Below are 25,511 nucleotides of genomic sequence, written 5' to 3'. Positions count from 1 at the left end.
GCTGACTCCTATGCCAAAACCAAGGTGCTGCTAATGCAGTGAACCTCCTCTTTCGAAGCACTTTAAATGCATCCGATTATCCTTTCAAAAGATATTTTAGTATGCACAACACCATATTTTGCAACAGTGACTTCCTATTATATAATTTATAAAATTCGGTAGACAAAATAAGATTTGAATTTTTACCTTGTTTTATCTTAAATAATTTATTATTTTAATATGACTAACCATTTTGTATATTTGATGAGGATAAAATATCTCAGAGTTGAGTGATTTTTCTCAAGTAAGAAATACTGCCCTTTAGTCTTTCTGTGGTCATTATAAGCATGGCCAAAATGATAACCACCTTTATAATCTAGAAATGTTCAAGAGGTGTTTTAGTTCTATAATTTTATGATGTCATGATGTTATTTAGTACCTTAGTCTGACTTGCCATGTATGTCTGGCTTGACATATATGTGTGTGTGTGTGTGTGTGTGTGTGTGTGTGTGTATGTGTGTGTTTGTGTGCGTATAATTTTTAAAAGCTTTTAAGATGTTAAAACATACTGTGTAACTAATCATTAGTCACTATTAATCATTATGAAATGATTGTAAATGTCCTTAAAATTAACCTATCTGTACTCATGGACTCAAGTTTCCTTTCCATTCACTCTTGAACTCACCACCATAATTTTCACTCTCACCACTCCTCCAAAATTATTCTCAAGGTTGTCACTGATTTTTCACTGTAATACATCTAGACATAATTTTTTTAGATCTCACTTTATGTAGCTTATCAGCAATACTTGACCCAATGGAAAACTCTCTCCTCTATAACACTTTCTTCACTGACCCTCAGAATCTCACTCACTCGACTAGATTTTCGTCCTGACTTTCTAGTCCATCCATCTTAGCCTGTTTTGCTTACATCTTCTCATCTTCTACCTTTTATAGGTTGAAGTGACCCAGGGCTCAGTGCTTGAGGTTTTTTCTTGTGACTTTTACTAGCTTGTATATGCTAATAATTTTCAAATTTATACCTCTAGCCCATTTCAGGCCTATATATCAACCTGTCTACTTGATATCTCTCCTTGATTAATTATTGGGTACGGCAAATTTATCAGGTCCAAAGTCTAGCTACCAATGGTCTTTCTCCTACCTGCCCCTCGTGTAGTCTTTTGCTGTTCCATTAATCACAACTCTTGCAAATGCTCTGCCCAAAACCCTGCTGTCATCCTTGACTCACACATGCTTTCTCTGTCTCCCTCCCCTGACCCCCACCTCTGACACTCCACAGCTAAGATGTTAGCAGATCTGGTCAGGACTAACTTCACAATATATCCAAAAACCAGTCACATCTTTCATGTCTAAGCAATTCCACTATCATCTGATCAGCCGTCTAGATTAGCATAATAGACTGCTGATTGGTCTTCCTGTTTCTCTGTGTTTAATCCTGTTTTCATCAATTCTTAACCCAGTGAACCTATTGAAACATGTCAGATTATGTCACTCTTTTGGTTAAAAACTTCCAGTTGCTTCCCATTTCACTCAAAATATATGCCAAATTTTCTCCTAATACTCAAAATGCAGCACAGGATCTGACCTCTTATTTTCCTGATTTAAGCTTTTGCCTTTCTAGTCTGGTTTATCCTGGTGTACGGTTTTAAACAAAAATACTCACTTAAAGTACAGTTTGATATGTGTTCATTCTGACAATTTTACCTGGCAATTATATGCTCTTTATGGACTCTTTTGGCTCTTTTTAATGAACTATACTCTCTATATTAATAGTTTTCTAATTAGGGAGAAAAGCCCAATATTGTGGTCACTCACTATTCTATTACTGGTAATTATGATCATTTCAATCATGGTACAAGGGATCATAGGAGTTGCACACTTCACTGGTATTTTATTAGGAATAATAAAATATTCATGTGGTAAATGCAATGGATGTAAAAGTTCTTTTCAAAGAATTATGAGCCTTTAGCTTCTGAAATAAAGAGATGAAAGTTGGATTTGGCCAGGTGTGGTGGCTCACTCCTGTAATCCTAGCTTTTTGGGAGGCCAGGGCAGGTGGATCATTTTAGGTCAGAAGTTCAAGAACAGTCTGGCCAACATGGTGAAATCCCATCTATACCAAAAATACAAAAATTAGCTGTCAGTAGTGGCGCGCCTGTAATCCTAGCTACTTGGGAGGCTGAGGCAGAAGAATTGCTTGAGCCTGAAAGGCAGAGGTTGCAGTGAGACGAGATATTGCCACCGCACTCCAGTCTGGGCAACAGAATGAGACCCTGTCTAAAAAAAAAAAAAGTTTGGTTTATTGCTTTCTCTAGTAAGAAATCTGTGCTGGTCAGGCACAGTCTCTTATAATGTAGCAGCTACTAAGCCTTATAAAAGGTTTGTGGAATAGTGAAGTTGAAGGCTTGGCTCATAGGCATAACTGGGTTGACATCATCTGGAGCGTTGTGGTTATCTGTCTAAGACTGTTATGGATTAGTTGGCACTTCCAGGCATGCTGATTGGAATTAGTTTGTCTCTGGATGTCTTCAGAGGCAGGTGGCTGACATTCATTGGTTGGTGTTAGTGAGGCCAGTGGTCATTGATTGACTAGATTAAAAATTGGTTCCGGGTGGCTACCTGTTACCATGGCTACAGGTCAGTTTTCCTTAGTTTGTGGCAATGTTAATCAGATGTTTTCTGTTTGAAAGTTGACTTCTATCAACTATGTTCAAATGAACTCTATTTTATATTCCAGAATTATATACTTATTTTTTAAGTTTGGGTCAAGAGAAATTGTTTGATAATGATCTCAGAAAGATAGTTTTTAGAAGCTTAGTCTTAACCAGAAGACTCATCTACATATATTTTTGGTAAATAATTGCTGGATTTATTTTTGTTTTTTGTGTTTTTAGGGGCTCAGGCTGAACTCCTAACATAATAATCTCCAATGGGAAATTTCAGCCTTTTTGTAAATTTATGTAGGTATATGATGGTGATATTCATGTGTTTACAATTTTCTGCTGACAAATCCAGCTTTTCATATTAGGAATAGATACCACACTGTAAGTATACAAAAGTTTCTAAATCATTCTATTTTCAAACAAAATTCTAATTAATCAGAATAGTGCTATTTTTGAACTATATATAAAGACATATAGGTATTTTAAAAGCCAGTGTTTTTTCCCCTTTATGGTAATTTCACAGTTTCTTTTAGGTTATATGTGCTTCATAGTATTCTGAAAACTTAATTTAAATGAAACACGTTAAAACAATAACTATGAAACAAATCCAGCTATGACCCCATGTCTAAGAGTCATTGCCTTGCAGGCAGGGAGCTCCAGCATTTTAGCGTAGCATTCAAGTTTAGTGTAGCATTCTTTTCTCAGTGTTTGCTTTCATGTATTTTACATTTGACCTTTCAACTTCCCAGGAAACAACTGGATGCCATGTGCTTAATCCCTGTGCTCACATTCTATTCTCTATATAAAATGGATTTCTCCTACTGTTTTTGTTTTTGTTTTGGCCTGGTGAGCTCCTCTTGTCTTTTGCCTCTTCCATAATGTCTTTCTCATGCTCACATATAATTTTTTCTGGTAGTCTTCCAGAAAAGTAATGATATCAGTTTTAGTGAAGTGGTTAAGGTTGAAGGAGGATAAAATCTCTAATTTTCTTATCTTATTGTGAAGGAATATTAGCAGTGATTACTTTCTCTGGAAATAAAATAGTGTAGACAGCCTAATCTAGAGAATATTCAACGGTGTCAATGCTGCTGGAAGACTGATTAAAACGAAGAGTTTCAACTGGTTGCCATGGAACCCTGACTAAGCACAGACAAATCTTGAGAGAACTTTGACTGCAAAAGGGAGTAGAGAAATGGGTAACAAGTAAAAGAAGAAGAATACAATATTCAAGTGACTTGTTTCTTTTTCAATTTTAAAATGGAAGCCGTTAGAGTATTCTTGTTTGCTGTTCGGAGTGATCCATTAGAGAAGTAATGTGTTTTTAGAATTTAGTTTTGTTTGCATGTCTGAGAATTGGAAAGTTATCTTTTAAATATCTATAGTAAATCAATTATTTGTACAATTTCTACTCATGTATAGTTTTATCAGAAGAGGTGTTTTTTCAGAATTCGTTCAGGAATGGAATATTTTAATGTAATGGTACATGAAAATGATGACCTAAAGTTAAACTCACATTCATATATTTTTAGAAATTCTATAATAAACATACAAACACTTGGTCATATTGGATAGAATTTAAATATGCCTTGATGATGTATGTATCACAGTACCTTTGAAAGTAGCATCACAAATAACTGTGCCAAGGTAGTCTAAAATAACAGGTGTGTCACTTTTATGGTTGTTCAGATGCTGGGAAGGGGAAGCTTTCTACTTAATAATAGAAAAGCAAACTGCTGAAAAAATAATTGCAGACTGTTACTTATGGACTGTATAGTTCAAATGTAAAAAATAAATGTTTTTATGGGCCAACAGTGTCTTTGACATGTCTTGTACACTCAATAAGTTTCAGTTGAATGCATGAATAAATAGTCAAATGGATGAATGAATGTTTTTTGGTGAATTTCTTTAGAGAAACAAATTTTCAGTTTATTAAAAGCAGGTTTCCAAAGCAGCATAGATATAAAATCTTATTTAAAAAAATTGCAAGATTCAGAGATTATTATGTGTAATCATAGAAAGAAATGGAAAGATAACGTGAATTCATCTGCTATTATATTACTTGTAAACACTTGAAAATTAATATTACTTTTATAGTGTATTTTAGAGTATCCTGAAACACATATTTTGGAGCCAGAGTTCATGGGTTTGAATGCTTAATCTGCTACTGACAAGTTTTACGAGCTTGGGCAAGTTATATGGCCTTTCCATGCCTACTTTCTTCCTTTCTAAAATGCTCGGTATGTTATCTATCTCACAGAATTGTTGGGAGGATTCAAGTGACTTAAACACTTGTACAGTGTTTAGAATAGTACACAGTACCTGCACAGTATGTCCTGAAAAGCTAATGTCATAATTTTAAAAAGGGTTTCTGTTACATAAGTAATATTTATCAAATAAGTCTTAGTACCAATTAAAGCTTGTTTGTATAGAAAAGGGCAATAAGGTCAGGTGCAGTGGCTCACACCTATAATCATAACAGTTTGGGAGGCCAAGGCAGGTGGATCACCTCAGTTCAGGAGTTCAAGACTAGCCTGACCAACATGGTGAAACCCCATCTCTACTAAAAGTACAAAAAATATAAAAAAATGAAAAATAAGTACATGTGGTGGCAGGCACTTGTAATCCCAGCTACTCAGAAGGCTGACCTAGGAGAATCATTAGAACCATAGGGCTGGAAGTTGCAGTGAACCGAGATCATGCCATTGCACTCTGGCCCAGGCAACAGAGCAAGACTCTCTCAAAAAACAAATAAATAATAAATAAATAAATAAATAGGGGCAACAAGAGAAAAAGCTAGTGTGTGTGTGTATATATATATATATTTTTTTTTCTATCAAATAATGCAAGTAATATGTGTTTTCTTTTTCTTTGGCTGTCAGAAAACTAATGCTACCCTTTCCATTTACTTTATCCCCTTGTAGAAAATGTATTTTACATCACCTGTGAAATATTACCTGTAAACTTTATGAATAGGAGAGAGAAATTATAAACATAGAGGTTTTATATAGAAAATAGTTATAGATAGTCTTTGTATTTTACATATTTACTATTTGCCTGATTGTAACTTTTTTTTTTTAGGCTTGCAGAGAAAACATCTAATAAAGAGAACAAGGTATTGTAAAAGTAAATTGTCAAGAATGTTGTTGAAAATCTCTTATTAAATGTCACTTAAAAAAACAGAAAATCTTTTGTAGTAAAGATACTGGCTTTGAAAAAGCAGCAGTAACAATTCATAAAGGTACCCTTTTAACCAAAGTCTATTAACTATTTTAAGAAGTACTTTGGTTTTGCTCATAAAAAAAGATGAATAATTCCCACTGGTGTACATTTAATATATGCTATAAATATTTGGGGGACATTTTCAAACAGTGTTATTTATTTTATAGGTTAAAAGACATCTATATTTCAAGGATGACCCCAATGACATAATTTGGTCATCTGAAACAACCTCAGAGGTTGATGAGTTGCCTTACTCTGATGATAAGAATTTTATGTTACTCATTGAACAACATAGAATGGAGTGTAAAGGTAGGACCAATGCATAAATTTAAGGCTTTTTCCCTAGCCTATAGTAATGTTTGCACACATTGCTTGGCACTGTGTCATAGATCACTGATGTGTTATAGGGATGTTCATCTCAGAAATATGCTTTTTGTGAATATAGAATGAGAACTGCTCTATCTTGTATACTCTTAGCCAAAGAGCTGTGATCATTCCACTGTACCTTTCTCCATGTGAATGACACTCCCAATCTATTTGTTGACTCTGCTTCTCTCCTATGCCTTTACCTAGGGTCAGGCCATTATCTCGTATGTTGAATACTGTGATAACTCTTTTTTAACTCTTTTCCCTATTGCTCCACCTTCCAAAACCATGGTCTGTTCTGCAACCATAATTATATACATTTTTAAAATTTATGTCTGATCATGTTACCTGCTTGCTTAACACCCAGCTGCCACTTGTCATTGCTATAAGATAGACATGTCATACTCTAGCTTTATACTACATCATTTCATATCCTTGTTTCTCTCCACGTCACAGCCAGTGCCCCAGGTGTTTGCTCCTACAATCCTTAGCTTTAGTGAGGTATAGTTGATATATGTTAAAGTGCACATATGTAAGATGTAAAATTTAATAAGTTTTTTGACAGGTGTATACACCTGTGAAACTATCACCATAATGAACATAGTTATCTTATCCATCACCCACAAAAGTGTCCTGTGCTGCTTTATGTTCCCTTTTTAGAAAAACTGCTAAATTGTTTTCCAAAACATGTGTACCATTGCCATCAACTGACTAGGACAGTTTCCATTTCTGTGTTGTCACACTAAGTATTGCAGTATTTATTTGTAGCATTCTCGTGGGTGTGGATTTTGTGCATGATCCTAATGACTAAACATGTTGAACATCTTTCCATGTTTTATTTGCCATCTGTATATCCTCTTTGGTGAACTGTGTTTTCAAATCTTTTTCTATTTACAATATTAGGGTGATGTTTTCTTGCTTGTTGAATTTTAAGGGTTATGGACACTATTACTTTACAAGAACATTTTTTCCAGTTTGTGGCTTGACTTCATTTTCTTAATAGTGTCTCCTGAAGAACAGAGGTTTTTAATTTTGATGAACTTTGTTTAGTTACAGAGTTTTCATTTTATGTCATATCTAAGAAATCTTTCCTAGCACAAGTAATTTTCTCAAAATTTTTACAAAAATTGTATTCTATGCTTCATTCTAGAAGTTTTATAGTTCTAGGTCTTTCATTTAAATGTGTGCATCATTTTGAGTTCATTTTTATATATAGAATGAGGTATGGATTCAAGTTAACTTTTTAGATATGAACAGCCAGTTGTTTGAGTACCATGTATGGAAATGGCTATCCTTTCTCTACTACATTGCCATCCTGCCTTTGTCAGAAATAAACTGGTTGCCTGTATGTCATCTATTTGCCTGTGGACTCTGTTGAATTCTATTAATTTACAGATGCTCCTCAAATTATGGTAGGGTTACTTCTGATTTCAGTCAAAAGCTAAGTGATACTTCATTAAACCCATTATAAAGTCACTAAGTTAAACCACCTTAAGTTGGGAACTGTCTGTATTTGACTTTCTTTATATAGGTTGAACACCCTAATTCAAAAATCCCAAATCTGAAATACTGTAAAATCCAGTGTGTTTATTGTCAACCTGATCTCACAAGTGGAAAGATCCATATCTGAGCTCATGTACACAAACTTTGTTTCATGCAAAATGTTATAAAATATTTAAAATTACCTTCAGAGGCTAGGCATGGTGGTTCATGCCTATAATCCCAGAACTTTAGGAGGCTGAGGCGGGAGGATCACTTTGGGTCAGGAGTTCGAAATCATTCTGGCCAACATGGCAAAACCCCATCTCTACTAAAAATACAAAAATTAGTTAAACGTGTTAATACATACCTATAATCCCAGCTACTCAGGTAGCTGAGGCAAGAAATCGCTTGAACTTGGGAGGTGAAAGTTGCAATGAGCTGTGATCTCACCACTGCACTCCAGCTTAGGTGACAGAGCAAGACTATCTCAAAAATTAAAATAAAATAAAATTACCTTCAGGCTTTGTGTATAAGGTGTATATGAAAAATAAGCGTATTTTGTGTTTGGGCCTGGGTCCTATCTCCTAGAGATATCATTATATATATGCAAATATTCCAAAATCCAAAATCTGCAATACTTCTGGTCCCAAGCACTTTGAATAAGGGATGTTCATCCTGTACCAGTGGCACATTGTTTTGATTACTATTGATTTATAATAATCGTCATAATCAGTTTTCTAATTTTGTTATTTGTTCTGTTTTGGCTATCCTAGAACCTTTGCATTTCCACATGAACTTTAGAATTGACTTGTCAACTTAAAAAAAAGCCTACTGGCTTGTTGGACATTAGGTTGGGACTGTGTTATATTTATAGATTAATTTATGGAGAATGAACATCTTAACAATAATGAATCTTCCTTCTCCTGAAGAAGCGTATGTCTGCATTTATATAGGTCATATTTAATTTTCTCAGTAATATTTTGTAGTTTTTAGTATATAGGTTGTCTTGTGTTTTATCAGATGTTTCAGTATTTCAGTTTTTCCTATAGTCATAAATAATATTTAAAAATTTTTATGCTGATTGCTTATCACGAATATATAGAAATTCAATTGGTTTTTGTATGTTGATTTGACATAGTCCAATCTTGCTGAACTCACTTATTAGTTCTGGTACATTCTTGGAAGATTCGATCAGATTTTCTACATAGACCAAAGACTGTCACACTTTTTCTTAAAGTAGTTTCTTATTAAAGACTTGTGGAAAAGGGAATCTCTGTTGCAGCTGATTGACACTGCTATTGTAGTATGAGAGGAGCCATAGAAAACCTGTACATTAATGAACACAGCTGTGTTCATAGACAAAGACAAGAAGCTGTCCCATTGGTTAGAGTTTACCCAAAACTGTTGTGTGATCATGGTTGTGTATAAGGACAGATTTATTTATTTTTTCAACCGGGATGATTTTTCTTTTACTTCCCTGACTAAACTAGCTAGAATCTCCAGAAAAATGCTACATAAAAGCAGTGAAAGCAAACAGTCTTGTGTTCTTCATCTTCTGGGCAACATATTCAGTTTTTCACCATGATGCATGTTAGCTGTGGGTTCATCATAGATGCTCTTTATCATGTTGATGAAGGTCCCTGGATTATTACTTTCCTGAGAGTTTTTCCTTTTTAAAAAAGCAGATTCAGCCATATCCTGGCAAAGGACATGAACTCATATGTTTTTTGTGGCTGCATAGTATTCCATGGTGTATATGTGCCACATTTTCCCTGTCCAGTCTATCATTGATGGGCATTTGGGTTGGTTCCAAGTCTTTGCTATTGTAAACAGTGCTGCAATGAACATACGTGTGCATGTGTCCTTATAATAGAATGATTTATAATCCTTTGGATATATACCCAGTAGTGGGATTGCTGGGTCAAATGGAATTTCTTTTTCTAGATCCTTGATGAATCGCCACATTGTCTTCCGCAGTGGTTGAACTAATTTACACTTTCACCAACAGTGTAAAAGTGTTCATATTTCTCCACATCCTCTCCAGCATCTGTTGTCTCCAGATTTTTTAATGATCGCCATTCTAACTGGCGTGAGATGGTATCTTAATGTAATTTTGATTTGCATTTCTCTAATGACCGGTGATGATGAGCATTTTTTCATATGTTTTTTGTCCTCATATGTGTCTCCTTTTGTAAAGTGTCTGTTTATATCCTTTGCCAATTTTTGAATGGGTTTGTTTGTTTTCTTGTAAATCTGTTTTAGTTCTTTGTAGATTTTGGATATAAGTCCTTTGTCAGATGGGTAGATTACAAAAATTTTTTTCCCATTCTGTTGTTTGCCAGTTCACTGTAATAATTTTTTCTTTTGCTGTGCAGAAGCTCTGGAGTTTACTTAGATCCCATGTGTCTCTTTTGGCTTTTGTTGCCAATGCTTTTGGTGTTTTAGTCATGAAGTCCTTGCCTATGCCTATGTCCTGGATGGTTTTGCCTAGATTTTCTTCTAGGGTTTTTATGATGTTAGTTCTTATGTTTAAGTCTTTAATCCATCTGGAGTTAATTTTAGTGTAAGGTGTCAAGAAGGGGTCCAGTTTCTGCCTTCTGCATCTGGCTACCCAGTTTTCCCAACAACATTTATTAAACAGGGAATCATTTCTCCATTGCTTGTTTTCGTCAGGTTTGTCACAGATCAGATGGTTGTAGATGTGTGGCATTGCCACCAAGGCCTCTCGTCTGTTCCATTGGTCTATATCTCTCTTTTGGTACCAGCACCATGCTGTTTTGGTTACTGTAGCCTTGTAGTATAGTTTGAAGTCAGGTAGCATGATGCCTCCAGCTTTGTTCTTTTCACTGAGAATTGACTTGGTTATGCTGGCTCTCTTTTGGTTCCATATGAAATTTAAGGTGTTTTTTTCCAGTTCTGTGAAGAAGGTCATTGGTAGCTTGATGGGGATAACGTTGAATCTATAAATTACTTCGGGCAATATGGCCATTTTCATGATATTGATTCTTCCCAACCATGAGCATGGAATGTTTCTTCATCTGTTTGTGTCCTCTCTTATTTCCTTGATCAGTGGTTTGTAGTTCTCCTTGAAGAGGTACTTTTCATCCTTTTATTGTTTTATTCCTAAGTATTTTAGTTTGTTCTTGATTTGGCTCTCTTTAACTCTGTTATTGGTGTATAGGAATGCCTGTGATTTTTGCACATTGGTTTTGTATCCTGAGGCTTTACTGAAGTTTGCTTATCAGTTTAAGGAGATTTTGGGCTGAGATGATAGGGTCTTCTAAATATACAATCATGTCATCTGCAAATAGAGGCAGTTTGATGTCCTCCTTTCCTAATTGAATACACTTTCTTTTTCTTGCCTGTTTGCTCTGGCTAGAACTTCCGATACTATATTGCATAGGAGTGGTGAGAGAGGGCATTCTTGTCTAGTGCCAGGTTTCAAAGGGAATGCTTCCAGTTTTGCCCATTCGGTATGATATTGGCTGTGTGTTTGTCGTAAACAGCTTCTATTATTTTGAGATACGTTCCATCCATACCTAGTTTATTGAGATTTTTTAGCATAAAGGGCTGTTGAATTTTGTTGAAGGCCTTCTCTACATCAATTGAGATAATCATGTGGTTTTTGCCTTGGTTCTGTTTATGTGGTGACTTATGTTTACAGACTTGTGTATGTTGAGCCAGCCTTGCATCTCTGGGATGAAGCCTACTCGATCGTGATGGATAAGCTTTTTGATGTGCTGTTGCAACCAGTTTGCCAGTATTTTATTGAAGATTTTTGCATCTATGTTCTTCATGGATATTGGCCTGAAGTTTTCTTTTCTTGTTGAGTCTCTGCCAGATTTTGGTATCAGGATATTGGTGTCATAAAAGATTTGGGGAGGATTCCCCCTTTTTGGATTGTTTGGATTAGCTTCAGAAGGAGTGGTACCAGATCCACTTTTCATGTCTGGTAGAATTTGGCTGTGAACCCATTTGGATTTGGGCTTTTTTTGGTTGGTAGGCTATTAATTGCTGCCTTAACCTCAGGCCTTGTTACTGATCTATTCAGGGTTTCAACTTCTTCCTGGTTTAGGCTTGGAAGGGTGTAAGTGTCCAGGAATTTATCCATTTTTTCCAGGTTTACTGGTTTATGTGCATTGAGTTGTTTGTATTAATCTCTGATGGTGGTTTGTTTTTCTGTTTAATCTTTGGTGATATCCCCTTTATCATTTTTCATTGCATCTATTTGATTATTCTCTCTTCTTTTTTATTAATCTGGCTAGTGGTCTGTCTATTTTGTTTATCTTTTCAAAAAACCAGCTTCTGGATTTATTGATTGTTTGAAAGATTTTTTGTGTCTCTCTGTCCTTCAGTTTTGCTCTGATCTTAGTTATTTCTTGTCTTCTGCTAGCTTTTGCATTTTTTTGATCTTGCTTCTTAAGCTTTTCCAATTTTGATGATAGGTTGTCAATTTTTTATCTTTCCTTACTTCTCATGTAGGCATTTATTGGTGTAAAGTTTTCTCTAGACACTGCTTTAAAAGTGTCCCAGAGATTCTGGTACATTGTGTCTTCATTCTCATTTGGTTTCGAAAAACATCTTTATTTCTGCCTTCGTTTCATTGTTTATCAAGTCAACATTCAAGACCCAGTTGTTCAGTTTCCAAGAAATTGTGTGGTTCTGAGTTAGTTTCTGAATTCTGACTTCTAATTTGATTGTGCTATGGTCTGAGAGACTGTTATGATTTCCGTTCTTTTGCATTTGCTGAGGAGTGATTTACTTCCAATTATGTGGTCAGTTTTAGGGTAGGTGTGATGTGGTGCTGAGAAGAATGTATATTCTGTGAATTTGGGATGGAGAGTTCTGTAAATGTCTATTAGGTTTGCTTGGTCCAGGTCTGAGTTCAAGTCCTGGATATCCATGTTAATTTTCTGTCCCGTCGATCTGTCTAATATTGACAGTGGAGTGTTACAGTCTACCATTATTATTGTGTGGGAGTATAAGTGTCTTTGTAGGTCATTAGGAACTTGCTTTTGTATCTGGGTGCTTCTTTATTGGGCACTTATATATTTAAGATCATTATCTATTCTTATTGCATTGATCCTTTTACAATTATGTAATATCCTTTGTCTCTTTAGATCTTTGTTGCTTTAAAGCCTATTTTATCAGAGACTAGGATTGGAACTCCTGCTTTTTTTTTTTTTTTTTTTTTTTTGCTCTCCATTTGCTTGGTAAATCTTCCACCATCCCTTTATTTTGAGCCTATGTGTATCCTTGCATGTGACATGGGTTTCCTGGATACAGCACATTGATTGGTTTTGACTTTTGTCCAATTTGCCAGTCTGTGTCTTTTCATTGGGGCATTTAGCCATTTACATTTAAGGTTAATATTGTTACATTTGAATTTGATCCTGCCATTTTGATGCTAGCTGGTTATTTTGTCCATTAGTTGATGGAGTTTCTTCATTGTGTCAATGCTTCTTACCATTTGGTATGTTTTTGGAGTGGCTGGTACTGGTTGTTCCTTTATATGTTTAGTGCTTCTTTCAGGAGCTCTTGTAAAGCGTGCCTGGTGGTGATTAAATCTCTGAGCAATTGCTTGTTCATAAAGCATTTTCTTTCTCCTTTGCTTATGAAGCTTAGTTTGGCTGATGTGAAATTCTAGGTTGAATGTTCTTTTCTTTAAGGATGTTGAATATTGGCCCCCCACTCTCTTCTGGCTTGTGGGATTTCTGTGGAGAGATCCGCTGTGAGTCTAATGGGCTTCCCTTTGTGTGAAACCCAACCTTTCTCTCTGGCTGCACTTAGCATTTTTTTCCTTCATTTCAACCCTGGTGAGTCTGATGATTATGTGCCTTGGGGTTGCTCTTCTTGAGAAATATCTTTGTGGTGTTCTCTGTATTTCTTGGACTTGAATGTTGGCCTGCCTTGCTAGGTTGGGGAAGTTCTCCTGGATAATATCCTGAAGAGTGTTTTCCAGCTTGGATTCATTCTCTCCATGATATTCAGGTACACCTATCAAGCGTAGATTAGGTCTTTTCACATAATCCCATATTTCTTGGAGACTTCGTTCATTTCTTTTTACCCTTTTTTCTCTAATCTTTCCTTCTTCTTTTATTTCATTGAGTTGGTCTTCAGTCTCTGATATCCTTTCTTCTGCTTGGTTGATTCAACTATTGAAACTTGTGTATGCTTCACGAAGTTCTCGTGCAGTGTTTTTCAGCTCCATCAAGTTTATATTCTTCTCTAAGCTGTTTATTCTTGCTAGCATTTCTTCAAACCTTTTTTCAAGGTTCTTAGTTTCTTTGCTTTTGGTTAGAACATGACTTTTTAGCTCAGAGATATTTGTTATTACCCACCTTCTGAAGCCTATTTCTGTCAATTCATCAGACTCATTCTCGATCCAGCCTTGTTCCCTTGGTGGTGAGAAGTTTCAGTCTCTTGGAGGAGGCAAGACATTCTTGTTTGGGGTATTTTCATCCTTTTTTTGGCTGCTTTCTTCCCATCTTTGTGCATTTATATACCTGTGATCTTTGTGATTGGTGACTTTCAGATGGGGTCTCTTAGTGTATGTCCTTTTTGTTGCTGATGAAGCTGTTTCTTTCTGTTTCTTAGTTTTCTTTCTAACAGTCAGGCTCCCCTGCTGTAGGACTGTTGGAGGTCCACTCCAGACCCTGCTTGCCTGGGGATCACCTGCAGTGGCCTCAGAACAGTGAGGGTTGCTGTTAGTTTATTCTTCTTTTATCTTTGTCTTAGAAGGACACCCACCAGATATCAGCCTGAGGTGTCTCTTTGGTTATATGGGGGTCAGAAGCTGCTTGAGGAGACCGTCTGTCCCTTATAGGAGCTCAACTGCTGAGCTGTGAGCTCTGTTGTTCTGTTCAGAGTTGCTGGGCAGGTACATTTAAGTCTGCTGCAGTGAATTTCATAACCACCTTTTTTTCCCAAGTGCTCTATCCTCGGAAGATGGGGCTTTATTTATAAGTTATTGACATTCTGCTGCCTTTTTTCTGAGATGCCCTCCCCAGCGAGGAGGTAGCCTCGTCACAGTCTGCCAGTAGCGGTGTTGCTGAGCTGCCATTGCTCTGCTCAGCTGCTGTGTGAACTTCCTTGCAGTTTTTTTATAGGGGTATAGTTAGAACTGCCTCGGTAATGGTGATCTGCCTCGTTAATAACAGACTGTCTCTGTAATGGCGGAGTGCCTTGGTAATGGAGGATTTTCTCAGTAATGGCAGACTGCCTCAGTAGTGGCGGACTGCCCCAGCAGTGGTGGACTGCCTCAGTAATGGCAGATGCCCTTCCCCCCACAGAGCTGCACCATCCCCAGTCCAGCTGTGCTTGCTGTGAAATAGTCAATCCAGACCGTTTCAGATTGCTAGTCTTTGTGAGTATGGGACCAGCTGAGCCAGATCTACTGGCTCCCTGTTTCAGCCCCCTTTTTTTTTTTCAGTTGAACTGGTGACTCTGTCTCTCAGGCCTTCCACTTGCCAGTTGAAATAGCACCCAGATTTGTATGAGTTTTTGTGTGGAAACCCACTGCACCAGCTGAAAAAACTGTGCTAGAGATTTGTGGCGCTTTTCTGCCCAGGAATCTCCAGGTCTGTCAGCATTAAACATTCATTTGGAAATGCAATGATCACTCACCCTCTGCATTTTTACTGGGAACTGCAATCGAGAGCTGTTCCTATTTGGCCTTCTCCTACTTACATCTTTTTAATGAGATTTATTATATGGCCTAAAATATTGTCTATTTTGGTGTTCCATAGGTGCTTGAAAAGCATGGTGTTGAGTCTGCTCTATTCTTCCTGATTTTCTGTCTCCTTGTTCTATCACTTCTTGAGTAAAAGGTATTGAAACCTCAGATTACTTAGAAATTGGCTATTTCTTTTTGTAGTTCTATCCACTTTGGCCTCCTGCATTTTGAATTTCTTATGACATTAGGGGCATAAACATTTAGGATTATTATGTCTTCTTGATTAAATGAAACTTTTATCATTGTGACATGACCTTATTTATTGCTGGAAATGTTTTTGCTATGAAATCGACTTTGATATTAATACAATCATTTCTTCTCAGTAGTCTTCTGACAAGTGTTAGCATGTATTATTTTCTCTTCTTATAGGCAATTTATGTCTTTACAATTAAAGTGCATTTCGTATAGTCAGCATGTAATTAGATATTGCTTTCTTACCGAGTCTGTCACTCTGCTTTTTAATTGAGGCTTGTAAACCAGTTTCCTTTATATTGTGATTATCAATATAGTTACGTTTTTCTGTCATTATGCTGTTCGATTGCTGTTAGTCTCGCTGTTATTTTTTCCTCTTTTCTTCTTTTTCTGCTTTCCTTTAGATTAGTCAGCTATTTTCTATGATTTAATTTCGCATTTTTTTTTGGTTTATTATATAAAACTCTGTGTTTGCTATCTTAGTGGCTTGTTTCGGATTTATAATTTTAACCTATCACAGTCTGCCTTCAAGTAATGTTATACCACATCATAGATGGCATAAGAAAATGACAATGGTACCCTTTTATTTTTTTTCCCAGACAGTTCCTTCCTGGATCTGTGGGATTATGGATTTTGCCAAGTTTAGAATGTTTTTGGCCATTTTTTTTTTTTCAATTTTCTTTTCTGTCTTTCTTCCTATTTGGGGACTTATACATTAGTTGCTTGAAGGTTGGTCATAGTTCATCATGTCAAATTTATGATTGTGATGTTTAATCTGTGTTTATTTTCATCCTCTGTAGTTTTTACCTCTGACATTGCAATTGGCATTTCTGCAAGTATGGTTTGATTTTTAAAGAAATATCTTACATGCTTCCACTTATTGTCTCAAGCTTTTTTGGGGGTACAGTCATTTACTTATAAACAGAATTCTTTTTGTTCTTGCTTTTAGATTTTGGGTAATTTGCCACTCCCGAGGCAAGAGTTTTCTGATTATTGTCCTGTGAAATATGAGTTTTTTGGGCCTGGCTCCTGGGAATGGACCCTCTCCTGGGCACTTCAAGAACAGCAGACATTGTTTCTCCTGTTTTCCCCTCTGCCTTGGTCTTAGGAAGTTTCCTAGCACACATGCATTTTTTTCATTATTCTATTAAATACTTTAGACCTCTGCAGATGTCCAGGGTTTGTTTCCTCTGCTGCTTTCCCCCCTCAAGTGTTCTGTCCTGTGATTTATCTCTGCTTTCATTTTACCAGACTCTTAGCATCACCGCCCCAGCTCAGGGAATCTGTGTCAGATTTTCTCCCTTTGTCATGGCCTGGGAGCTCAGTACACACAAAAAGCTGGGACTTTTGTAAGGCCTACATTTGTTTCTTGTCTTTCAGTGATTACCATCCTTATTACCAAAGTCCATTGTGTTGAAAGTCATTGTTTCATGTATTTTGCCTGGTTGTTTTTGGCTTCAGGTAAGAAAGAAAATCAGCACCTGTTGCTCCCTCTTGGCTGGAAGCAGATTGCAGCAGAGCTCCAGAACATGCATCAGACTAGCCAGAGTGCTCTGCTTCCTCCTTTGCTCAACTGCTTCCTTCTCATTATTCATTTCTCAGTGTAGCCTTCTCTTCCTCAGGGAAATCTTCCCTTGGCCAATTGTAGGTCAAATTCTCTTATGTGATTATAAAGCTATGTATTCTTAAAGCAGCTATCTGAATTTATATTTTCAACTTTATCTTTGTTCTTCACTACGCTTTAAGCTAAACAAGGTCGGACATGTTGTCTGTTTTATCTGAAGATCTTTCTATAATATTTTCCACATTGCAGGCAGTCAATATATAAATACTCATTCAGTGTATGAATGAGTGCCATGTTGATATCAACAGTCCTTTATATCTAAAACCCTACTCATGTATTTTATCTCTATTTTGTTTTCCCTTGGTTACAGATTTTGTTAGCCTATTGAAAATCAAGAATGCAATATCTGCACATGAAAGACTAATAGAACATAAAATATATTACTGTGAACAACTTAGAGTGAAATTAAAAAAAATGAAAAATAAGATTAGTACACTACAAAAGGAACTATCTGAGACAGACAAAATCAAAGCACAGTTAGAGCATCAGAAGCTTGAATGGAAACAAGAGCTCCATAGTTTAAGGTAAAACATTCTAGTTTTAAAGAAATATTTGAACTGTTTATACTAAAGAGATGTAGGATAATTTCTGTAATAGTTGACTTACCTTCTAGGGTTTAATAGAGAAGAAAACTTCTTAAAATTGTGGAATGTGAAATTCTTCGATATAATATGACAAGCTTTTAATTGTGAATACTTCTTTAATGATTAATTGCATATTCCTTTAAATCATTGTTTAAATGATTATAGATTTCTACTCTATGGAAATCTCATTAATAAATTGAAATTGGGGGTCTTAATTTATTGTATTACTGCTGTAAGGAACATGCTACATATCCATAATTTTCTACATTTCTATTTACTTACTTTGGAAAAATGTTTTAAAATAGAGCTATCTGGTTAGACTATAGGAGCTTTTATTTTTTCTTTATTGCATTTTAGGTTTTGGGATACATGTCAAGAACATGGAAGATTGTTGCATAGGTACACACATGGCACTGTAATTTGCTGCCTTCTTCCCCTTCACCTACATGTGTCATTTCCCCCCATGCTATCTCTCCCCAACTCCCCACTCCCCGCTGTCACTCCCCTATTTCCCCCCAACAGACCCCAGTGTGTAGTGCTCCCCTCCCTGTGTCCATGTGTTCTCATTGTTCAACACCCACCTATGAGTCAGAACATGCGGTGTTTGATATTCTGCTCTTCTGTCAGTTTGCTGAGAATGATGGTTTCCAGGTTCATCCATGTCCCTACAAAGGACACAAACTCATCGTCTTTGATGGCTGCATAGTATTCCATGGTGTATATGTGCCATATTTTCCCTGTTCAATCTATCATCGATGAGCATTTGGGTTGGTTCCAGGTCTTTGCTATTGTAAACAGTGCTGTAATGTCCTTAGAGTAGAACGATTTATAATCCTTTGGATATATACCCAGTAGTGGGATTGCTGGGTCAAATGGAATTTCTATTTCTAGGTCCTTGAGGAATCGCCACACTGTCTTCCACAATGGTTGAACTAATTTACACTAATTTATACTAATTTACACTCCCACCAACAGTGTAAAAGTGTTCTATTTCTCCACATCCTCTCCAGCATCTGTTGTCTCCAGATTTTTTAATGATTGCCATTCTAACTGGCGTGAGATGGTATCTCAATATAGTTTTGATTTGCATTTCTCTGATGACCAGTGATGATTAGCATTTTTTCATGTGTTTGTTGGCCTCATGTATGTCTTCTTTTATAAAGTATCTGTTCGTATCCTTTGCCCACTTTTGAATGGGATTGTTTGTGTTTTTCTTGTAAACCTGTTTTAGTTCTTTGTAAATTCTGGATATCAGCCCTTTGTGAGAAGGGTAAACTGCAAAAATTCTTTCCCATTCTGTTGGTTGCCGATTCACTCTAATGACCATTTCTTTTGCCGTGCAGAAGCTGTGGAGTTTGATTAGGTCCCATTTGTCTATTTTGACTTTTGTTGCCAATGCTTTTGGGGTTTTGGTCATGAAGTCCTTGCCTACGCCTATGTCCTGAATGGTTTTGCCTAGATTTTCTTCTAGGCTTTTTATGATGTAGGTCTTATGTTTAAGGCTTTAATCCATCTGGAGACACTTTTAATATAAGGTGTCAGGAAGGGGTCCAGTTTCTGCTTTCTGCACATGACTAGCCAGTTTTCCCAACACCATTTATTAAACAGGGAATCCTTTCCCCATTGCTTGTTTTTGTCAGGTTTGTCAAAGATGAGATGGTTGTAGATATGTTGTGATGCCTCTGAAGCCTCTGTTCTGTTTCACTGGTTTATATCTCTATTTTGGAACCAGTACCGTGCTGTTTTGATTACTGTAGACTTGTAGTATAGTTTGAAGTCCGGTAGTGTGATACCTCCATCTTTGTTCTGTTCGCTTAGAATTGACTTGGCTATGCATGCTATCTTTTGGTTCCATATGAAATTTAAGGTTTTTTTTCCAGTTCTGTGAAGAGGGTCATTGGTAGCTTGATGGGGATACTGTTGAATCTGTAAATTACTTTGGACAGTATGGCCATTTTCACGATATTGATTCTTCCTAACCATGAAAATGGAATGTTTCTCTGCCTGTTTGTGTCCTGTCTTATTTCGTTGAGCAGTGGCATGTAGTTCTCCTTGAAGAGGTCCTTTACGTACCTTGTTACTTGTATTCCTAGGTATTTTATTCTCTTTCTGGCAATTGTGAATGGCATTTTGTGCTTCATTTGGCTCTCCTTAAGTCTGTTATTGGTGTATAGGAATGCTTGTGATTTTTACACATTGATTTTGTATCTTGAGACTTTGCTGAAGTTGCTTATCAGTTTCAGGAGATTTGGACTGAGACAATGAGGTCTTCTAGATACACAGTCATATTGTCTGCAAATACAGACAATTTAACTTCTTCCTTTCCTATTTGACTACGCTTTATTTCTTTTTCTTGCCTGATTGCTCTGGCTAGAAATTCCAGTACTGTATTGAATAGGAGTGGTGAGAGAGGGCATCCTTGTCTAGTGCCAGATTTCAAAGGGAATGCTCCCAGTTTTTGCCCATTCAGTATAATATTGGCTGTTGGTTTGTCATAAATAGCTTTCATTATTTTAAGATACGTTTGGTCAATACCTAGTTTATTGAGGTTTTTTAGCATAAAGGGCTGTTGAATTTTGTCAAAGGCTTTCTCTGCATCAATTGAGATAATCGTGGTTTTTGTCTTTGGTTCTGTTTAGGTGGTGAATTACATTTATAGACTTGTGTATGTTGAACCAGCCTTGCATCCCCGGGATGAAGGCTACTTGATCATGGTGGTTAAGCTTTTTGATGTGCTGTTACAATTGGCTTGCAAGTATTTTATTGAAGACTTTTGTGTCTATGTTCATCATGGATATTGCCCTGAAGTTTTCTTTTCTTGTTGAGTCTCTGCCGGGTTTTGGTATCAGGATGATGTTGGTCTCATAAAATGATTTCGGAAGGATTCCCTCTTTTTGGATTATTTGGACTAGTTTAAGAAGGAATGGCACCAGCTCCTCTTTGTATGTCTGGTAGAATTCGGCTGTGAACCCATCTGGACCTGGGATTTTTTTGAGTGGTTGGCTCTTAATTGCTGCCTCAACTTCAGCCCTTGTTATGGGTCTGTTTAGGGCTTTGGCTTCTTCCTGGTTTAGAGTTGGGAGGAGGCAAGTGTGCAGGAATTTATCCATTTCTTCCAGGTTTACTTTTTATCCAATTTGCCAGTCTGTGTCTTTTGATTGGGGCATGTAGTCCATTTACATTTAGGGTTAATATTGTTGTGTGTGAATTTGATACTGCCGTTTTAATGCTAGCTGGCTGTTTTGCCCATTAGTTGATGCAGACTCTTCATTGTGTTAACACTCTTTACCATTTGGTATGCTTTTGGAGTGGCTGGTACTGGTTGTTCCTTTCTATGTGTAGAGCCTCTTTCAGGAGATCTTGTAAAGCAGGCCTGGTGGTGATGAAACCTCTGAGTACTTGCTTGTTCACTACGGATTTTATTTTTCCTTCACTTATGAAGCTTAGTTTGGCTGGATATGAGATACTGGGTTGAAAGTTCTTTTCTTTAAGGATGTTGAATATTGGTCCCCACTCTATTCTGGCTTGTAGAGTTTCTGCTGAGAGATCTGCTGTGAGTCTGATGGGCTTACCTTTGTGGGTAACCTGACATTTCTCTCTGGCTGTCCTTAGCATTTTCTTCTTCCTTTCAACCCTGTGAATCTGACAATTATGTTCCTTGGGGTTGCTCTTTGTGAGGAATATCTTTGTCTTGTTCTCTGTATTTCCTGGACTTCAATATTGGCCTGCCTTGCTGGGTTGGGGAAGTTTTCCTTGATAATATTCTGAAGAGTATTTTCCAGCTTGAATTCATTCTCTTCATCGCATTCAGCTACACCTATCTAATGTAGATTAGGTTTTTCACATAGTCCTGCATTTCTTGGAGACTGTTCATTCCTTTTTACCCTTTTCTCTCTAATCATGCCTTCTCATTTTATTTCATTGAGTTGATCTTTGACCTCTGATATCCTTTCTTCTCCTGCGTCAATTTAGCTTTTGAAAGTTGTGCATGCTTCATGAAGTTCTCGTGTTGTGTTTTTCAGCTCCATCAATTCACTTATATTCCTTTCTAAGTTGTCCATTCTTGTTAGCATTTTGTCAAATCTTTTTTCAAGGTTCTTATTTTCTTTGCATTGCGTTAGAACATGTTCTTTTAGTTCAGAGACGTTTCTTACTACCCACCTTCTGAAGCCCAATTCTGTCATTTCATCACACTCATTCTCCATACAACCTTGTTCCCTTGCTGGTGAGGAGTTGTGATCCCTTGTAGGAGGAGAGGTGTTCTGGTTGCGGGTGTTTTCATCCTTTTTGCGCTGGTTTCTTCCCATCTTTATGGATTTATCCGCCTGTCGTCTTTGTAATTGCTGACTTTCAGATTGGGACTCCGAGTGGACATTCTGTTTGTTGATGATGAAGCTATTTCTGTATCTTAGTTTTCTTTCTAACAGTCTGGACCCTCTGCTGTAGGACTACTGAGGTCCACTCCAGGCCCTGCTTCTCTTGGGATCACCTGCAGCAGCTGCAGAACAGTAAGGGTTGCTACCAATTTCTTCTTCTACTATTTTGTCCCAGAAGGATACCCGCCAAATGTCAGTGTGATCTCTCCTTTATGAGGTGACTCTTTGGATATACAGGTGTCAGGGAGCTGCTTGAGGAGACAGTCTGTTCTTTATAGGAGCTCAAATGCTGAGCTTGAGCTCCGTTGTTCATTCAGAGCTGCTGGGCAAGTATGTTTAGGTCTGCTGCAGCAGAACTCATAAACTACTTTTTGTTCCCAGGTGCTCTGTCCCAGGGAGTTAGGGCTTTATTTATGAGTTTCTGTTGTGCTGTTCCCTTTTTTTTTTTTTTTTATCAGGGCTGCTCTTCCCAGCAAGGAGGCAGCCTTATCACTGTCTGCCTACAGAGGCTTTGCTGAGCTGCTGTGGGCTCCGCCCAGTTGCCATGTGATTTTCCCTGCAGTCCTGTTTATATGGGTGTAGTTAGACCTGCCTCGGCAATGGTGGCCCACCTCTGTATTGGCAGACTCTCTCTGTAATGGCAGGTTGCCTTGGCAATGGCAGGCTGCCTCAGCAATAGCAGACTACCTCCTTAGTGTTGTATTGCCTTGGTAATGGTGGAAGCCCCTCCCCCATACAGCTGGACCGTCCCGGGTTCAGCTGTGCTTGCTGTGAAACTCTCAATCCAGAAAGTTTCTGATTGCTGTTCTTTTGTGTGGGTGGAGCCAGCCAAGCCTAATCACCTGGCTCCCTGCCTCTGAACCTTTCGACTCTATCCCAGGTGTTCCAGTCACCTGTTGAAAAGGCAATGGGATCTGTGTGTTTTCCCATACGGTGACTCACTGCGCTGGCTTAAACAGCAGTGCTGGGATTCGTGGCGCTTGTTTTTGCCCAGAAATCTCCTGGCCTTGCTCCCTCTTCAGATCCCTCTTTAGTCAGATGAATGGATGACTTCCCAGGGCTACAATCATCTGCCAAAAGGGCCCCCAAACCAATGTGTTTTGTATGGAGAACCGCTGGCCGGGACAAAGCAGCCGTGCCGACCATAAGAACCCCGCTGGCCAAAACCATCACACTGGCGACCCATGGGGCTCCTCTGCCTGGGAATCTTCTGGTCCATAGGCAATAAAAATGTGGCATCCACTCACCCTCTGTGCTTTCACTGGGAGCTGCAACTCCAAGCTGTTCCTAAATGGCCATCTTGGGTGGGGATATGTAGTAGCTTTTAAAAAAGATTTTTGATGAATATTTCTAAGTTGTTCTTAAGAAAGTTTATATTAATTTATAATTCAACAGAGTATGACATATATTTTTCTCCACCCAGAGTAATTAGTTTTAAAATTATTCAGTTTTATTTACTTTTTTTTTGAGACAGAGTTTTGCTCTGCCACCCAGGTTGCAGTGTAGTGGTGGAATCTCGGCTCACTGCAACCTCTGCTCCTGTGTTCAAGTGATTCTTGTGCCTCACCCTTCCAAGTAGTTGGGATTACAGGCATGCATCACCATGCCTGGCTAATTTATTTTTTTTTTAAGCAGAGACAGGGTTCTGCTTTCTTGGCCAGATTGGTCTCAAACTCCTGACTGCAAGTTATCCACTGGCCTTTGCCAGACTGGTCTCAAACTGCTGACTGCAAATTATCCACTTATTACAGCATAAGCAACCATGCCTGGCCTAGTTTTACTTTTAGTATGCAGCGAATTAAAAGTAAAATGGAAAGTGATAACTGATTAGCTTAGTCAACATCTGTCTCTGCTACAGAGATTAAATTAATTCAAGGTTCTATGCTAAAGGCACATATTACTCTTTACTGTTTAAATATTAAATTTTGTCTTGTTTGAGAATGGATTTTAACATTGTTTGTAAAATACATAATAATCAATAGGATAAGTTAAAAGTGTTATTTAAAAAAGATACATAAAAAGTATAGGGTAACATCTTAGATTCCTTAGCCTAGGCCTGGATGATAGTCATCTGCAGATAAGTGTTGCAAAAAGACACCTAAAGGTGCTATCTTACAATGTAAATCATGTTTAGGGATACCTGCAATATTTCATGAATATGAAAATTGATTTCTACTGAAGGCATCAACTTATTTATAAAAAAATAACTTCTTTTTAATTAACTAACTCTAAATGATTCATCCTGACTGAGGAGTAATGATTAATGTGTGAAGAAAAGGTAATTTTGAACTTGCAAATTTACCTAATAATTTTCAGTGTACTTTTCAATAATATTTACTAGAGTTATTAGTAACAGAAGCTAATCAATTAGCAGAATGTTTATTTCTTACTACTTTTCAATTTATATATGTCCTTTGGAAGACATTGAAGTGAGAAATTAACATGAAAACTACAAAGAAAAAATATTCAAGAACATGGGCACTTTATTAGGAAAATAAATCAGCATATGAGTGTTTTGTTTTTAAAGGATTTTAAGATGAGTATATTTAACTACAGATTAATCTTACAACAACAAGAAGAAAGAAGAAACCCTGAAAAGTATGAAAAAGGTACAGAAAATTTCAAAATAATGGAAGAGCAATATTGGACACAAGCTGAAGTGAAAAAACAACTTAAAATGACTCTCAAATCATTGGAAATGGAATTCAAGACTGTAAGAAATAATTTAAATCAGGTACATTAACATTTGGTAAAATTTTATATTTCTAATTTTATTTTGTTAATATTATAATATCCCTTTAACTTGATATATATTTTTTAGTTCTAAAACCACAAATTTTATTTCATCTTAAAAATGAATGATACTTATAGCTACAATTATTTATTATAAATCTTGGTGTCAAAGTAGTATTTTATTTCAGTTCAAAGACCTTTGGAAAAAAATTATTTTCCATAATATATACTTAGTGATATTTTATAGATAAGTAATTTGTTCCTAGTGACATAGCTCAATGTAGTTTTTTCCTATTTCACATTAATTATGGTTTCAAACATTGTGAAAGTGAAGTAAAAGTTATCATAATATTACATGATCTCATGATGTCCTAAGAAGAGCTTTATAAATGTTATCTTATTTACTTTTGGTGTTTTGAAAGAAAAGGTGTTTATGGTATTCGCATATCTACTCCATGGACATAACCATGATCTGGTGGAGTAGCACTAGGAGTCAGAAGACCTGGGGAAAATCCAGCAGCTTGCTTATGTTTTTAAA

General features: G+C 36.9%; 1 protein-coding gene across 2 annotated transcripts in view; it reads left to right on the top strand.

Annotated features, from left to right (window-relative positions):
* LOC116561581 (ankyrin repeat domain-containing protein 62-like) overlaps window positions 1–25,511 on the top strand; it is a 96,158-nt gene that overhangs the window by 65,339 nt on the left and 5,308 nt on the right. The window contains exons 17-21 of one of the 2 annotated variants that reach the window (XM_032293467.1): window positions 5,741–5,774; window positions 6,049–6,190; window positions 17,037–17,117; window positions 17,591–17,804; window positions 24,797–24,974. In XM_032293467.1, the coding sequence (XP_032149358.1) occupies window positions 5,741–5,774; window positions 6,049–6,190; window positions 17,037–17,117; window positions 17,591–17,804; window positions 24,797–24,974 (649 nt within the window). The remainder of the gene's footprint in view (window positions 1–5,740; window positions 5,775–6,048; window positions 6,191–17,036; window positions 17,118–17,590; window positions 17,805–24,796; window positions 24,975–25,511) is intronic. The other variant, XM_032293468.1, reaches the window with a different exon arrangement.

The sequence above is a fragment of the Sapajus apella genome, unplaced genomic scaffold (genome assembly GCF_009761245.1).
Source record: "Sapajus apella isolate SASKATOON/1434 unplaced genomic scaffold, GSC_monkey_1.0 scaffold29, whole genome shotgun sequence".
Lineage (NCBI taxonomy): Eukaryota > Metazoa > Chordata > Mammalia > Primates > Cebidae > Sapajus > Sapajus apella.
The sequence above is the reverse complement of the archived record's forward strand: the minus strand, read 5'-3'. Positions and strand labels throughout refer to the sequence as shown.